We start from the raw sequence: 17670 nt of genomic DNA, 5'->3' as shown, positions 1-17670 counted from the left end.
CTTTGTGTTTTGTTTTTTGTGTATTGTTTTCACAATAGGTAGGCTAGATTTGGATCTTTGCATTTCTGTGTGATTTTAGAATTGTATTGTAAATTCCTACAAAAAAAAAAAAACAACAGCCTCAGGAAATTTTGATTGAGATTGCATGGAAGTTATCAATCAGTTTCTGGATAATTGTTCAATATCTCTCAGCAGTATTTTGTAGTTTACAATGTACACATTCTCCACATATTTGGTTAACTTTATCCCTACATATTTCATGTTTTTGATGCAATTGTAAATCAGTTTTTAAATTCAGTTTATAATTTTTTGTTGCTAATATATAGAAATACAATTGATTTTAGTATAGTGACCTTTGTCTATTTCTGCTCTAAATTCTGAAAGATTTTGCTTCATGTAGTTTGAAACTCTGCTATTGGATACATAGATATTTATGATTCTTAGGTGTTTTGATGAATTGACTTCTTTCTTATTATGTGTCACTTTTTATCCTTGATAATATTTCTTACATTTGTTAATATTGCATTTTATCTCCCCTATTGGCTTATTAACTGTATATCATTTGATTTTTTTTTTAGTGGCTTCTCTAGGATTTACAATATGTGCTTAACTTCACAGTTAACTTGAGATGTTATACCACTTCACAATGTACTTCTGTTTACCTCTTCCCATCCTTTGTGTTGCTGTTGTCATACATTTTACTTCTACATGTATTATAAACCCTAATACACTGTTATTGTATGTGCTTTAAATAGTTTTCTTTTGAAGAAATTTAAGAATGAGGGAAAAAAGTATTTTATATTTATCCATACATTTACACTTCCCAACAGTCTGCCTTCTTTTGTATTGATCCATGGTGCCATCTGGTGTCATTTTTCTACTAGCTGCCTAAAGAGGTTCCTTTAACATTTCTTGTAATGTAGGTCTGCCAATGATGAATTCTGAGCTTTTATTTTTTTGGTCTGAAAAAGTTTTATTTTGCCTTACATTTTGAAAGAGAATGATTCTAGGTTGACAGTTGTTTGTTTTTTTCCTATCAGCACTTTAAGCACGACATGTTTTTACCATATGTAGTTTTTGAAGAGAAGTCTGCTGTCCCCTTTATTTTTGATCTTCTGTACATAATGTAACTTATTCTCTGGCTGCTTTTAAGATTTTTTCTTTATTACTGGTTTTCAGCAATTTGCTTGTAATGTCCTTTTGGTGTGAGATTGAGTTTATGTGTGTGTTGATTATCTTGCTTGGAGTTCATTTTGCTTCTCTCATCTGTAGGCTTTCGGTCTTTGTCTCTGTGGTAAATTTTCAAGTTTGCTAATCTTTTCCTCTGCAGTGTCTAATTCAGGAAACTTTTTATTTCAGATATTGTATTTTTTTTTAACTCTAGAAGCTACATTTAGTTCTTTTTTTAAAATATCTTTATTTCTCATCGTTATGTTAAATGTTTTAATGTCCTTATCTACTAGCTTCATCATCTTAGCCTTTTTAGGTCTTTCTCTTGACTTTTGTTTCTCCTGATTATGAGTTACATTTTCTTGTTTCTTGGCATATTTAGTGATTTTTTTTTATTGGAAATTGGACATTGTGAATGTTACCTTGTTGAGTAGCTGGACTTTATTTACTTTCATTAAACAGGATTGGACTTTATTCAGGCAGGGAGTTAAGTTCCTTGTGGATCAGTTTCATGATCCTTTCAAGTCCAGGTTTTAAGCTGTTCCAGGGTGGGTATAGAATAGCTTTCACTCCTGTTCAGCCCTACTACTCAAGCATTGACCTCTCTGGGGTCTATGCTGAATGCCCTCAAGTGATGACAGGATTCTCCATTCCAGCTAGAGTCTCCCCTGTGTGTAAGCTTTGAGCTTACAATTTACTCATCATTCTTGTCAAACTTTGTGGAGTTTTGCTCTATGCAATCACAGGCTGGTACTCAACGAAGTCTCAAGGGGACACTTGTGTAGATTTCTGAAGCTCTTTTCTGTACAGCTTCCTTCCTTTTAGAATTATCTCACAACTTCTAGGTGCTTCATCCTCCCCCAGTGCTGATTTCCATTTCCTCAACTCAACTCCACTGGACTGTTTGAGTTCCCCCTCCCTGCACTCGTAGTCTGGAAATTGCCTTTAGTCAGAAAGCCAGGCGATTATAGGGATCACCTCATTTGTTTCACTTCTTGGAGATCACTGTCCTACACTATTTGATATTCAGAATCTGCAAATATTTTCTGCGTATATTTTGTTCAGTTTTGTAATTGTTTACAGTGGGAGGGTAAGTTTGGTCCAGTTACTCCATCATGACCATGAAAAGAGGTCACTTCCATGCATTTTTTATGTTTTGACTATGTACATATGTATATATTCAGAGATAATACATAGCATTGTTTTGCATGTCTTAAGCTTTATATAAATGGCAACTTTCTGTTTCCACTCAACATTATGTATCTGAGATTTATCTGTGTTGAATTATTTCATTTTAGTTTATTTCAAGTGCTATTATATAATATTACGTTATCTGACTGTATTACAGTTTATCCATTTACTTGATGAGATAGACATTTTGGATTATTTCTAGTGTTTTGTTATTATAGAATGCTACAATAAACATTCTTATATGTGTCTTCCTTAAAGATGGAGATACAGATAGAGGGTGTGTGTGTGTGTGTGTGTGTGTGTGTGTGTGTGTGTGTGTTCATTCTGCTTTTAATCATGTGGTTAGGACGAGTTTTTTAATGTTTTAGAGAATGTTGCCACAAGAATGTGATCTTCTTAAAGTTATTGTCAGGAGGTTATTTTGATGAAGTAGTTACCATCTTATCAGTTCTATAGAAAGTGTTTAATATAGCAATAAAATTTTAGTCTTATTATGCATACTTAACTTAAAGAGTAAGCCTAATATACCTGTGTTCCTTCCCAACAACACATGAATCTTCAAACTTTTTAATGCCACTCACTCTCACTTAGTCTTAAGTGTCATCATTGTCCAATATTTTAGTTCCATCTGGTTCTTAACTGCCCAGATGTTGCCACGTGTCAAGTTTTTGTCCAAGAGCCTCTCTTTTTCTCATGTAGTACTTGCTTCATAAGTGATCTCATTCCAAGCCCATACTACCTATATGCAGAAGACTCATAGATACATGTCTCTTGCCCAAACTTCTCTAAGTTTCAGACCTAATTGCCTACTTAATATGTTCTCTGGATGTGGCATCTATCAGTGTCAGTATCAGTGTCTCTCATCTGTCAAGAAACACATGGCACATTCAATTAGGATAATTCAAAGAGAGTTTATTTCCAATGGCGTTGAAATATAGTGGAATGTTAAGAGATGAGGCTGTTAGCCAGGGCAAGCAAGGAGTAGTAGTTACTCATACTCAGGAGACAGTTACAAAGAAGAGACAGTATTGAGATGATACCTTGTGTTGAAGGACACAGCCCAAGGCAATCCCACAGAGAGGGAGTCAAAGGAGTAAATACTTCACCCTACTTTCCTGTCTTTCTGTGACCACCTGCTAGGGCTCCCTTGACTGAACCCAGGGGAAGCTGGTGGTTGAGGTTGCCTGTTGATACAGATAAATTATACGGTGAAGGGTAGAGAGTAGATCTGGAGGCAAACAAAAGATATTTGGTATAGATATCTTCTTCAACATCTAAATATTAACTGTGAAAGCATGATCTTTCCCCGTAAAACTTCGCCTTACTTCCCGTAGGGCTCCCTATCTTGGTGAATGGCACCACCGTCTATTGGATTATGCAAGTTAGAAACCTGGGATTCATCCATGACACCATCCTTTCTGTCACACACGAATTGAATCCATCCCCAAATCTTGACAATTTTATTTCCTAAATCTCTCTTAAATCTGCCCACTTCCCTCTATTTTCTCTGCTTCTATCCGGTTCCTTCATCTCTCACTTAGACTACTGTAATCTTCTCTTAATTGGTTTAATGGAGTCCATGCTTGCCTCATTCGAGTCTGTTTTTCACCTTAAAGCTAGAATAAACTTTTCCAAATATAAATTTGATCGTGCCACTTATCTATCCCATTACCTACCACCTCGCCAAAACAAAGCAAGTACGCATAGAAACTTGAATGATTTAATGTAATTTATAAGACCCTGCTTTTACCTTTGGCCTCACCTTACCTCTCTAGCCTCATCTTATGTCTATTTTTCCTCATTCTTGCTATCCTGACTAGAGTGGACTTCTTAACATCTCTTCACTGCCAAGAGATTAACTTTATGTGCATCCAAATTTAGAGTTCACATAAAAACACATGTAAAATGTATCTAGAATGATGGAACTTTTCTTTTAACCTGTGTTTTCTAAATTTTCTAAAATAAGCATACTTTTCTATCAAAATTGAAAATATAATTAATATAAAATAATATATTTATTAATATAAAAATATAATTGAAAATATAATAAGTATTAAAATTTGTAATGTGGCACATACAAATGTCTTTTAAATGTCTTTTGAGCCTATCCCAAGATTTCTTTTGAGTCTTCAGAAGGAAAATGTGACATTTAGGCAACAACATGAGATATAATACATGGGCGTGCTAAACAAAGCCTCCCTTCCTTTGTACAGTTACCCTCCCATCTATCGTGATGCCTGAAATTCTATCAGTCTGTCGGTTCTGTCACTCTAAAGTGCACTGTCAAGAGTTAGTCAGAGACTAGCTGAGAATATAAATACTGTAAAATTAGGTCTAGAAAGGGACTTTGAAAGCATCATAAGGAAAGGTCATACTGGAAGACAAGGAAGGTGCAAGTTGATATGATTACTATAGTTGTGCTTTAGCCCTGGGCATAGGCTTTTTTTTTTTTTTTTTAATTAAAATCTTCGGCATAAAAAGTGAGAACATAAAGTTTCCATCCCATTAAGTAGATTAAAACAACTTTTATATCAGAAATTCAAGTTGGCAGCAAGCTGGACAATTCGAGTACATGTTTTAATTTGGTAATACTTCACTTATCTGATGGGCATTTGATAATTTTTAGCTGATCTCCTGGGCAGACACAAACCTAGAAGTAAATTATTTTAAAAAATCTTTCAAGTCCAATAGTTAGGTCTCTGATTTGTGATCAATTCCAATTAAAGAAAGGACATCCCCACTCTGTATTTTAATTTTTATACAGTAGGTAGTTTTCCTTTTTTGTGTAGTGTATGACATAAAATAATGATTTCTTAAATCAGATTGCAAAAATCCAAAATTATGGCATTCCTCTATTACTATCTTTATTTATTTAGACAGCATTGGGAACCAGTGCAAGGGAAATAGCAGATGATATGCTTTGAACAGAGGAATAAAGATTGAGTGAGGCTTGGTAGGCTGTCCACCTTCAGGTAAATTCTGATAGGACAGCAGGCGATCTTGAGGCCAATTAGTGTACAGAGGCACTGTTGATATAGGAGACCACAGCACTATAAGTCAAAGTTCTGAGAAAATTGAGTGAAAGGTCTGGTTAATTTATAGTGCTGAAATAGTCTTTAAGCTACTCATGGTCACTGCATTCTGTTTATAATGGTGACCTTGAGCCATTAAGGAAAGATTAAATTATATTTTATATACCTTGTTTATTAAGCAGATAAGTATATAATATATTTAAGATATTTTTTTAAAAATAAAATTGGTTAAAATGAGAAGTTAGCTCTCCTCAAGTAAATTTCTGTTAATAATATCATTATTAGGTAGCAGTTTTGATCATTAAAGCCTACTTTAGCTGTATTAAAAATATTGAATCTGTTCACCATTCCTTTTTGCAAAACTGTTTGGATTACCAGAAATAGTGTGTGTATGTTTTTTATACTCGTTTCATATATTTGTATAAGCTTATTGGTATTTTTTTGTTTTGGAAATCACTGGAGTTAAAATGTTTTCTACATTTTTGTGAAATAAAACTATGACTTATGATTAAGTGATTTATTTTCAAATTCTCCATAATATAACAGTGACTTAATGAAGTAGACAACATTTGTGACCACCCAGCCTTTTTGAACAGCTTCCCTACATTTTGATAATTTCCCATATTACAAGACCTGACTTCCCAAAGTAGATGCCAGAAAATTAATATTCTCATCCTACTCACAAGAGGCATGTGACCATACACTTCACACTTGAAATTGTGTGGGAACAGCATGAGGTGGCAGTCTTGGGCAGGAAAGTTTATCTTTTGGCAGATGGGAGCTTCTGATTATTCTAGGTTCCTAGCATCAGAGGTGCCAAGTAGCGATGGCAATCTGGTGTTTCCTGGAGAAGCTCCCAAAGTGTGGTTGAGATTCATATCTTCATGTCTTCTAAGTTGGCTCTCTGACCCCTAACAGAGCTTCTGTAAGCTCCCTACTAATCTTTAAATAAATTCCTTTTCTGCTTTAACTAACCAGAAGAGATTCTTTTTTCTTGGCAGCTGAGAAGCTTGACTGAACACTTACTATGAATGGTTGGTTTTCCTAAAATACAATATTGTATATTATTCATTTTAGAATATGTAAATAAATGTCTTGCTTTCCTTTATCATGCCACCAGTTTGCAAACATTGTATTGTTTCCTCGATTAATGGATTATTTTGGTTCAAGTTCCTATATATGTTTCTTACTAGATTGTAAACTCTTAAAGAGTAAGGTTCATGCTTTTATCTCTTTATATCCCTACACGTGGTAATAAAAGTTTATAAAACTAGTAAATTTAGGATACTTTAAAACATAGTTTTCTTCTCTAAAGCTGTTCACTCATTAGTAATGTTCCTGCTAAGTTATACATGACCAAAGTAACCTTAGGCACAGCTTCTCTTAGTATTTCACACTAACAGAAGTAACAGGTAAATACTCTCTAAGTCAGTAAGGAGCAACATCAAAAATGAGAGCTTGTCCAGGGAAAAAAATATTTTGGACTACTTTTTTTGTTTATTTGGTGGTGTTTATCTTTTTTTTTTATTAACGAATGTAATTTTTATGACTATCCTCAGGCAATCTTTTAGCATTTCCCCAACACTGAAGGCTTAATTTTTTGAGCTAACATTTTAGAAACGTGCACTACTTTATCTAATTTTAGTACTATACCTTTGAACAAATTTTTGAATTGAGAATAACTTTGAAACCTGGTTTTTTATCTGTTATTGTCAGCAAAATGTGAGTTGCTTTAACATTTCATAATATAGTATTTTTAAAAATTTTAGTTACATTTTAAATATTTGGAAAAGTTTTTAAAAATTGGCAGGTTGGAGACATCAACTCCAGAGCTCTTTGGCAAGCTCCTGTTCCTTACATACCACACCTCTGAGGATCAGAAGAGAGACTCTCAGTCCCAGTTCTAAAGGACTATCCTGCGATATGTTGTCCTACACCAGACTGGACTTTTTCTCACACCTTTTTAGTACTCATGGTCTTAGGCTAGATTCCATCATTCTCGCCTGAGAAGTACAGTTTATAGGGAACAGAAGTGTGACTAACAGCCCTTGAGTAACTTCAAGCAATGCCCACATTTGGGCAGCATCATGCCCCAACTATGTCATGGCCTTTCCAGGCACATGAGCCAACAGAATGTGTGTATTACACTATTGTCTAATTTTCTTCTTCCAAGAGTAAGCCAATTGGTACTAACTTTGGCCTACTAAGCACAAACTGTATTTCTGGCTGTCACACTAACCCACTATGTAAGCCTGAGGAAGTTATATTCTCACCCTTCCATGTCCTTAGTGTCCCCATCTATAAGTTGGATAAATAGTTTCTGAAATTACTGTATAACTAACATATATTGGCCAAAGGTTGTTTATCACTACTTTAGGCAGAAACAAGTCCATAAAAGTATTTTGGTCTGCTCCAACTTCCCCTTTCATTTTCTCACCTGAGCACTAGTTGTTACTCTTTTACCTCTGCAGAAACGGAGCACGATTGATTGTGACAACGTTGACCAAAACCAATTTTAATGCTAAACATACTAGATAAACCCACTTTTTGATGGTTGATATTCTAACAAATACAGTTTTCTATACCAAACTTTGAAACAAACTCTGAATTACGTTCCATGAGAAATAACTTGAAAACCTTCTCTGTAGTTAACAGCAGAATATTGAAGATGAAATGACTACCCTTCTCAGTATATAAAGTGTAGAGAAACTCAGTCTCCTGGCAAGATACACAGTATCTATAAATTTTGCATAAACAGGCTCTTTAACATCACCTAGTTATTATTCTTTACCTTTTTAAAAGTTGATTTAAGAATTTTTTTTTATTCCATGGGCTTTATAGTTTATAAGTCACGTAGTACTATTAAGGCTTCTAATGAAAGACAACAGCCTTACTTCAACTCGTTTTCAAGTCCATGACTCAGAAACATCCACCTTTAACTTTTAGCTGTTTCTTCTAGTAATTGTTTCCACATTTCTAAATATATGCTTATATTGCTATTTCTTGACTCTTCAATTTGGCATTATCCTTTGACATCCATCTTGGAAGATGAAATTTAGTTCTCTTACAACTGTTTCCACTGATTTGGTAGTTACGTGCTCTATTTATGTTCTTAATTTTGATCTCTTCTGCCTTGTCTGTCTTATGTATTATGATTGATTAATAATTTAGCTCTGTCTCATTTTTTACCCCCAACTTAGACATTACTGTTCTTTGTAGTATAAAATTTGCCCACATGATTAACAAATGGTTTGTTCTCCAATCTTTCTTGCATCTTAGAACTTCTTTCTGTGATTTTTTTTTTTTTTTTTTTTTTGCTCAGGAAGGTTCGCCCTGAGCTAACATCTTCCTCTATTTTGTATGTGAGCCGCCACCACAGCATGGCCACTGGTAGGCAAGTGTTGTAGGTCTGCGCCTGGGAACCAAACCCGGGCCACAGAAGCGGAGCGCACCGAACTGAACCACTAGGCCACCAGGGCTGGCCCTCTGTGATCATTTTTTTTCCCCTCAAGTATATACTATGGAAGTATTTTCTCTGTATTTTTACATTTGGTTAGTTTCTATTACTGTCTTCAAGTTCACTAATCTTTTCTTCTGCCATGTCTAATTTGCCCTTAGTCCCATTCAGTATATTATCAGATATTGTAGTTTTCATCTCTAAAAGTTCTATTTGAGTCTATTTTGTATCTTCCAGGTCTCTACTTAGTTTTTTGACTGTACAGGTTACAGTTTCAATAACTACTTTAATGGCCTTATTTGCTAATTCTAACCTTTGTTTTATTTCTGGGTCAGTTTTGATTGATTTTTCTCCTCATTATGGGTCATGTGTTTCTGCGTTGTCGTATGCCTGGTAGTTTTGGTTTGGATGTCGAATATTGTAAGTTTCATCTTGGTAGGTGCCAGATAGTTTATATTCCTATAAATCTTGAGCCTTTTTCTGGAATGCAGTTAAATTACTTGGAAACAGTTTGATCATGTTGGATCTTTCATGATTTGTTTCTTGGGTCCAGCACAATGCTCAGTCTAGGGCTAATTATTCTTTCTACCAAGGCAAGAGCTTCCTAAGTATTCTATCCAACATTCCATGAATTAGGAGTTTTTCCTGCATTGCTAATAGACACTGTGTTTCTAATCCTTTGGATGTTTTCCCCCTTCCTAACCTTGGGTTGTTTCCTTACATGCATGCACTAATCAATACTCTGAATATTTGAGGGGGACCCTCTGTATATCCTTGGTGTTTTTACTTTATGCAGCTCTCTCCTCTTTGGCACTATGTCCTGCAGACTCTAGCTGCCTTGGTGTCTCTGGACTCTTGGCTCTTTCTCAACTCAGGGAGTCTGCTGGGCTCTGCCTGGGTTTCGCTGCCCTGTGTCATGAGCTGGAAACTCTCACGGCAATAAACTGTGACAGTTGTTGGGCTCACCTCTGTTTCCCATCTCTCAGAGATCCTTCTTTGCTTGATGTTTAGGTTCTTAAAAACCATTGTTTTATCTATTTTGTCAAAATTTTTTTGGTTGGTTCAGGTAGCAGAGTAAATCTGATTCCTTGTTACTTCATCTTGCGTGAAAGCAGAAGACACTTTAGAAGTTTTTACTTTAGTTAGAATCAGTTCTACTGTTTGTCTAATTGGAAACAACTTTAATTTATCCTCATCCATGAATGATAGTTATTGTTTCTGGTTTATTTTGTTGCTGTTGAGAAATCTCACAACTTTTTGTCATTTCCGTATATGTAATCTGTCTTTTTTTTCCTCCTCTGACTGCTTGTAAGATTTTCCTTTTGTCTTTGATGTTTTATTGTTTTTATTGTGATGTGCCTAGGTGTGGCTTTCTTAATTTATTTTCTTGGGCTTCCTGAATTGAGAATTTGTTTCTTTCATCAGTGCAGGGAAATGCTCAGCCATTGTCTCTTCAAATATTGCTATCATCACCACCGTCCTACTCTTCTTCTGTATTCTTATTTTCTGGAGCTCCAATTGGTTGGTTGGTAGATTTCAGTCTGTCCTCCATCAGTCTTTGTTTCTCTTCCTTATATTCTGTATCTTTGTCTCTTTGTACTGAATACTTTGAAATTTCTTTAGCTCTTCTTTTTTTTTTTATAATTTTATTTATTCATTTTTTTCCCCCAAAGCCCCAGTGGATAGTTGTATGTCATAGCTGCACATCCTTCTAGTTGCTGTACGTGGGACGCAGCCTCAGCATGGCCAGAGAAGCGGTGCGTCGGTGCGCGCCCGGGATCTGAACCCGGGCTGCCGGTAGCGAGCGGAGCGTGCACACTTAACCGCTAAGCCACGGGGCCAGCCCTCTTTAGCTCTTCTTTTCCTGTGTACAATCAGCTATTTAACCTATCCATTGATGATTTTATTTTTGTGTTTATATTTTTTATTTCTAGAAGTTTTGTTTCTTTTTCAAATCTGCCTAGACCAAATCCAAATCCAAAAGTTGGTCCTTTGAAATTCTCTGATAATTTCCTGTGTTACTTATTATTTTAATTCCTTCTTTTACTTCTTTAACATGTCTGTTTTATATTTTGTTTCTAATAATTTCATTAACTGAAATTTTTGAGGTGAATTCTTGTAGTGAAGGTTTTAGAACCCCGATTTTTCTGTGTGGGGAAGATTTTAAATTATGTAGCTTCTGTAATAGATACAGAATTATTCAGATTTTCATTCTTCTTGTGTCCGTTTTGTTATTTTGTGTTTCTCAAAAAACTTGGCTAGGGCTGGCCTGGTGGCGTAGTGATTGAGTTCACACATTCTGCTTCGGTGGCCCGGGGTTCCCCGATTTGGATCCTGGGCACAGACCTACTCACTGCTTATTAAGCCATGCTGAGGCGGCATCCCATGTAGAAGAGCTACAACTCTACAACTATGATACACAACTGTGTACTGGGGCTTTGGGGAGAAAAAAGTAAAAAAGAAGAAGATTGGCAACAGATGTTAGTGCAGGGCCAGTCTTCCTCAAAAGAAAAAAAACTTGGCTATTTCATTTAAATTGTCTCTTGGCATCAAGTTGCTCATAATATCTTTATATCATTTATATCTGTAGGATCTTTAGGATGTGCCCGTTTTCATCTGGTATTGGTTTTGTGTGTGTGTGTGTGTGTGTGTGTGTGTTTTCTTGGTCAATCTTGCCAGGAGTTTATTAATGTTTTCAAAGAACCAATTTTTGGATTTGATGATTTTTCTGTTGTATGTTTGTTTTCTATCTCATTGATTTCTGCTCTTTATTTTCTTCTTTCAACTTTGGGGGTTTGATTTGCCATCCTTTTCTAGTTTGTTTTTTTCTTTTAATGAACACATATATTTGACTTTCAACTTCTTTTCTAAATATACATTCTTAATCTATAAATTCCCCTTAAAATACTGCTTTGGCTGCATCCCACCACTTTTGATCATTATATTATTTTTCTTTCCGTGTTTCCATTTCTACTAACTTGAATGTTATAGTCTGTTATTTTAGTAGCTACCTTAGAAATTTTCACATTCATAGTTAAATTTATCAAAGCCTAAAATTAGTCTGTATTTTTACTCTCTTCCTGATTACTGCAATTAGTAATTACTACTGATTAGTACAGTTGTACCCAGCTATTTGGTAATTTGCTATTGTTGTAATGTATTTTAATTTTATCTTGTCTTCTTTTTAAACTCCACAAAACATTTTTATCATTATTTTATGCCATATCTATATAGATTAACCTGTATGTTACCACTTTTTTGCTCTTTTCCCATCTCTGATCTTCAGTCAAGGATCACTATCCTTCCATCTGAAGTACATCCTTTAGAATTTCCTTTAGATGGGGTTCTGTTCATCACAAATACTGAGTTTTTGTTTGTCGGAAAATATTTTTATTTTTGTCTTCATTTTTGAAAGATATTTTTGCACTGAAAGGAAATTTACATTGATAGTTATTTTTTAAATACATTAAGGATTTTCTGTTGTCAGTGGCTTCCATTATTGCTGTTGAGGAGTTGACTGTAAATCTTTTTTTCTTTTAATCTCTGTATTTTTCATATCTTAAAATTCTCTTTAGGTCTTTTTCAAAACTGCTTTGTCATTTTTTATAGTCTCCTCTTTAACCATGGCTTCAGTTTCTTTTCACTAAACATTGTATTTTCTATGTCCTGTCATTCCTATAGCTATAGTTTTTGGAGGTCACATTTTTTTTCCTGTCCCTCATAGTACCTTATTTTCTTTTTTATTTTGTTATCTTTGTGAACTCGTTTCTTGTTACTGTATCAGTGGGAGTTCCTTAAGATCTAGATATAAGGTGCATTCCCTTAGAGATTTGATTTTTTTCTATTCAAGTACCTGACAACAATTTTAGCGTGCGACCACATTAAATTCATTTCTTAGTGTGATTTTTTTCTCAGCACCCAGGAAATGTGAATGTGGGCGATAAATCCACATGCGAGTCAGCTTATAGTTGCAAATTCTTAGGAGAGATTTTATTTTTTTGCATCCACCACTCCTATCATGAAGACAGTTTTCCTCGCAGTCTCCTAGTTGGGAACAGGGGAGGGGCTTTTGTTTCTGTTACACCCTTCTACTTATTGTGTGGGCTTTTGGAGTCCCAGCTTTGTAGTGAGAAAGCCAGATTCTACCACCACCCCTATTCAGTAAAAAGTTAAAATTCCTCAAAACTAAAAGCACATTTGAAAAAATTTGACTTTTATTGAGAATATCTAACATTGTTTGCATGTGCACATGTAATTGATATACATAATGCAAAATCACAAATGATAGTGTTTTTTTAAAAATTTGTTGTATCTGTAATAACAAGGTAGTTATAGTGTGACCTCTTAGCCAAAACATAAAAGTAGGTTTGTTCTATAAAAGAGAAAATCCTGATATTACTAAAATAATGTTCTTACTGTGTATTTGTTTTAAGATTACAATATGATAGTACAGGAAAATAGCCAATGTTAGACATTATACCTTGGTTTTCATTTAGAGCCTAAGATTTAGTCACATCTCAATGTTTTTATACATCTTTTCTAGAGGAAGAGTTCTCACTCTTGAAAAATCGAGAGTAAGGTAAATTATTTTATTTTCCCTTCTTTGTTGTTGTTATTCTGATTTCTCCCCAAAAACTTTATATGCTTTAATTTATTCTTTTTTACAGCTTTATTGAAATATAATTCATATGCCATACAATTCACCTATTTATAGTGTAAAATCCAATTGTTTTCAGTATATTCACAGAGTTGTGCAACCATCACCACAGTCCATTTTAGAACATTTGATCACCCCAAAAAGAAAGACTATTAACAGTCACTCCCCATTTCCCCCAACCTCCTCAATCCTAGGAAAACACTAATCTACTTTCTGTCTCTATAGATGTCTGGACATTTTGTATAAATAGGATTATACGATATGTGATCTTTTATGGATGGCTTCTTTCACTTAATATCATATTTTCAAGATTCACTCATGATGTAACATGTACCAGCACTTCATTTTTTTTATTGCCAAATAATATTCCATTGTACAGATATGTCGCATTTTATTTATCCATTCAGCAGTTGGTGGACATTTGAGGAGTTTCCACTCTTTGGCTATTATGAATAATGCTACTGTGAACATTCATGTACAGTGTTTTTGTGTGGACATACATTTTCATTTCTTTTGAGTATATACTTGGGAGTAGAATTGCTGGATCACATGGTAACTCTGTGTTTAACCTTCTGAGGAACTGCTAGACTTTTCCAAAGCAACTGTACCTTTTATAGTGTATGAAGTTTCGAATTTTCCATCTTTTTACCAATACTTGTTATCTCTCTTATTGTAGTCATCTTAGTGAGTATGAATTGGTATCTTATTGTGGTTTTGATTTACATTTCTCTAATGGATAGTGATGTTGAGCATCTTTTTGTGTGCTTTTTGTTCATTTGTATATCTTATTTGGAGAAATGTCTGTTCAGATCCTTTGCCCATTTTTTAATTGGGTTATTTGTCCTTTTATTATTGAGTTGTAAGTGTTCCATATATTTTCCAGATACAAGTCTATTATTAGATATATGAATTGCAAAAATATTCTACCATTCTGTGGGTTCTCTTTTCACTTTGATGATGTTTTTTAAAAGCACAGAAGTTTTTAGTTTTGATGTTGTCTACTTTATCCATTTTTTTCTTTTGTTGCTTGTGCTTTTGATTTCATATCTAAGAACACATTGCCTAATGCACGATCACAACGATTTATGTCTATCTTTTCATCTAATTTAACTTTTTTTAATTAAGAAGATTTTATAACAGTGCCAGTAAGGAAATTTTTAAGGAGAAAAAAGCACCCATATCCCATCAACCTGGGAATCATTTATTTTTGCAATACTGACATCTCCTTGTTCAATGTATGCATATTTTCATTATTACTGTTATTTAAGTACCATATTGTGTTATGATATTTTTTGTTTATACGTGTTATTCATAATTTTAGTTTTTAAGGCTATATGATATAGCCAGCTTATTTCCCAATTGTGTAATACAATTCTTGTATAGTTTTGTTTTTTTTGTATGATAGAACTCCAGTTAACACTGACAAACACATAACACTTGGCTTCTACTGAATTACTTTCATAGTATAACTTTCTAGGAATGGAATTACGGGATCAAAGGATGTAAACATCTTTCAGCTGTTATATGACATCTTATTACTTCTAAAAAGCATCAGATTGTGCTTTTGTTTAGTAAACATGCTCTAAAATTTATTTAAGTTGATACACATCATAAGTTGAAGAATTTTACTTTAAGTGGCAATAATGTCAGTGGTAATCCTTCATCAGTAAAACTCAGGGTCAAGTTATATATGTATGTCTTTATCTGAAAAAAAAATAACCTAATGGGACACTTTGTACTGATACTGTAAACTGGAACAGCCAGTTGTCTTGTTGACTGAAGATAAATATGACATACTTAAAATTTGATATTTTATGGTATTCTCTACTTTAATTAATAATGGTATAATTTGTTAAATTTTCTTTAGGCTTCGAGAACAGGAAAGAAAAGAAGCAGAAGAAGCTAGTCAAAAGGAAATAGAAGAATGGGAAAGAAAACTTCTAGCTCAAGCAGCTCCAACTTGTATGGAGACCCTGTGGGAAATTCCAGCTATCGGGCATTTCCTTTGTTTAGCCCAGCAAATTCTAAATTTGCCAGAAATAGTCTTCTATGAATTGGAACGTTGTCTTCTGATGCCTCAGTGTAACGCGTTTCTATCTAAAATAATGACTTCTCTCTTAAGTCCTCCCCATCGAAGACCTACCTTACATCGAAGACCTACTTTGCCTTATAGGACCTGGGAAGCAGCACTGAGACAGAAAGTACAGCAGTGGTACACTGCTGTAGGGCAGACTGAAAATCCCGATAACTGTGCTGAAAAACTTGGATTGTGTCCTCAGTTTTTTAAAGTTCTTGGAGAAGTTAATCCATTGGAAGAAAAACCTTTTCATGAACTACCTTTCTACCAAAAAGTGTGGTTACTTAAGGGTCTTTGTGACTTTGTGTATGAAACACAAAAAGAAGTTCAAGATGCTGTACTTGGACAGCCTATTCATGAATGCAGGGAAGTTATCCTTGGTTACGATTATCTGGAGAATGCTTACGTACATTTTCCACAGTTTTGTGGTGCAGATGTACGGATTTATAAACAGAGACCCTTCCAGGCCCCAGAATTTCCAGTTCCACCCATTAAGATACAAAGAGTACCTCGGATTAAACTGGAGAAATTGAAGTGTGACTATGTTAATACAAGTAATGGAGAACATAGGTGTAGTAGAGAATGCCTGCCCTCTGCTTTCAAGAAAGAGCAGGAAATTAATTTTGATCCAACTTGCTGCCTTGCTAAAATGAACTTGGATAATCATGACATCTCTGTTGAAATGGAAGTGAAATCCAACTGTGAAATTAAAATTCACAGGCCCTGTGAAATTAAAAAAACTGATTGTTGTAAAGAAAATTTAGAGAAACCAGGGAGTCCAGGGGAAGTTACTGGCTTGGGAGAGCCTCTCAGTCCAGGTGAAATAAGGTTTATAGAAAATCAGGAAAAATATAGTGAAGCTTCCAGAGTAAAGCCTGAACCCAGTCCATTAAAAGAAAATGCTCTAAAATCTTGCCAAATACATGTAAATGGAAGTCACAGTGATCATCCAGAAATTAGCTGCCACAAAGTTGTAAGGGATATTCTATTAGAGCAGTCACTGCAGAGCCACAAGAAACTGAAACTTACTAAAATGAGGGCAAAAAAGAAGAAGAAGAAAAAAAAGAAACTGAAAGATGTTCTAAATGAAAACTTACAGAGAAAGCGCGAAGGTCTTCATTCTCTTGCCTTCAAGTCTTACAAACCTGAGATCCAGAATAAGTTATTGATCATCAAAAAGAAAGCAAAACACAAGAAGCGCAAATCTGGTAAGCTAACACAAATGGGTGAGAATTACATTTAAGCATACTGCAAGTTGTTCTTTCAATTAAACATCATGGAAGGCTCTGATTGACAGAATGAAATGCACATATATGCATAAGTGTGTGTGTGTGTGTAAGGGTCAAGTTTTATATTATGCCCCATGATTAGAACCTAGAGCAGAAGTTTTACGTACTAACAACAACAAAAAATACTGGTGCAGTACACTTGGATTTAATTTTCGGTTGAAAATCTTTAGACGTTATGTTTTTACATTTCTCTGGAGCAGTTTCTCCATAAGTGATGGCTTCCCATCGCTTATGAGAAGTGGTTTTCTTCCTAGGCTAAGGGCAGTACAGTGCAATGGAAAAAGCACTGATACCAAGAGATATCATTCCCAGGACAAAAGTTTGTAGCAAGTAGCTCCTTAAACCGAGGCAAGTCAGATTACCTTTCTGGGTCTCAATTTTGTCCCAAATCATATATTTTTCACCACTCTGTTTTTAGTATATACTTTATATCCAGAAAAAACGTTGTGAAATATAAGGAAAATATTACACAACTAATAAGACATGAAGCATATTTTTATAAGAGGATTTGTAAGTTTGTCTTACGTCAAATTTAAATACTCAATGTGTTTGTCACAAACCTATTTAAACAATAACAACAAAAAAATCCTATAAAAATTTTCAGTGGTTGGTTGCTGTTTTTTAATTACTCAGGGGCTTTTGCTTTTCTTATTGTTTGCCTTTTAATCAGTTTATGTCTCCTTTTTCGAGAAGATAGGTGAGATTAAAGCAGATGATCAACTTCTTTTATTAACCCTAATAAAAAATTGCCTGATTGGGAAAAACTTGAATTGTTTACTAAAATGAGTTGTGGTTTA

At 34.6% G+C, this 17670-nt stretch overlaps 1 protein-coding gene across 4 annotated transcripts in view; it reads left to right on the top strand.

The window, feature by feature from the left end:
* Positions 1-17670, top strand: part of KIAA2026 (KIAA2026 ortholog) — an 87676-nt gene that overhangs the window by 26155 nt on the left and 43851 nt on the right. For all 4 annotated transcript variants that reach the window (XM_058565767.1, XM_058565768.1, XM_058565766.1 and 1 more), the window contains one exon: positions 15375-16792. In XM_058565767.1, coding sequence (XP_058421750.1) covers positions 15375-16792 — 1418 coding nt within the window. The remainder of the gene's footprint in view (positions 1-15374; positions 16793-17670) is intronic.

The sequence above is a fragment of the Diceros bicornis genome, chromosome 22 (assembly GCF_020826845.1).
Source record: "Diceros bicornis minor isolate mBicDic1 chromosome 22, mDicBic1.mat.cur, whole genome shotgun sequence".
NCBI lineage: Eukaryota > Metazoa > Chordata > Mammalia > Perissodactyla > Rhinocerotidae > Diceros > Diceros bicornis.
The sequence above is the reverse complement of the archived record's forward strand: the minus strand, read 5'-3'. Positions and strand labels throughout refer to the sequence as shown.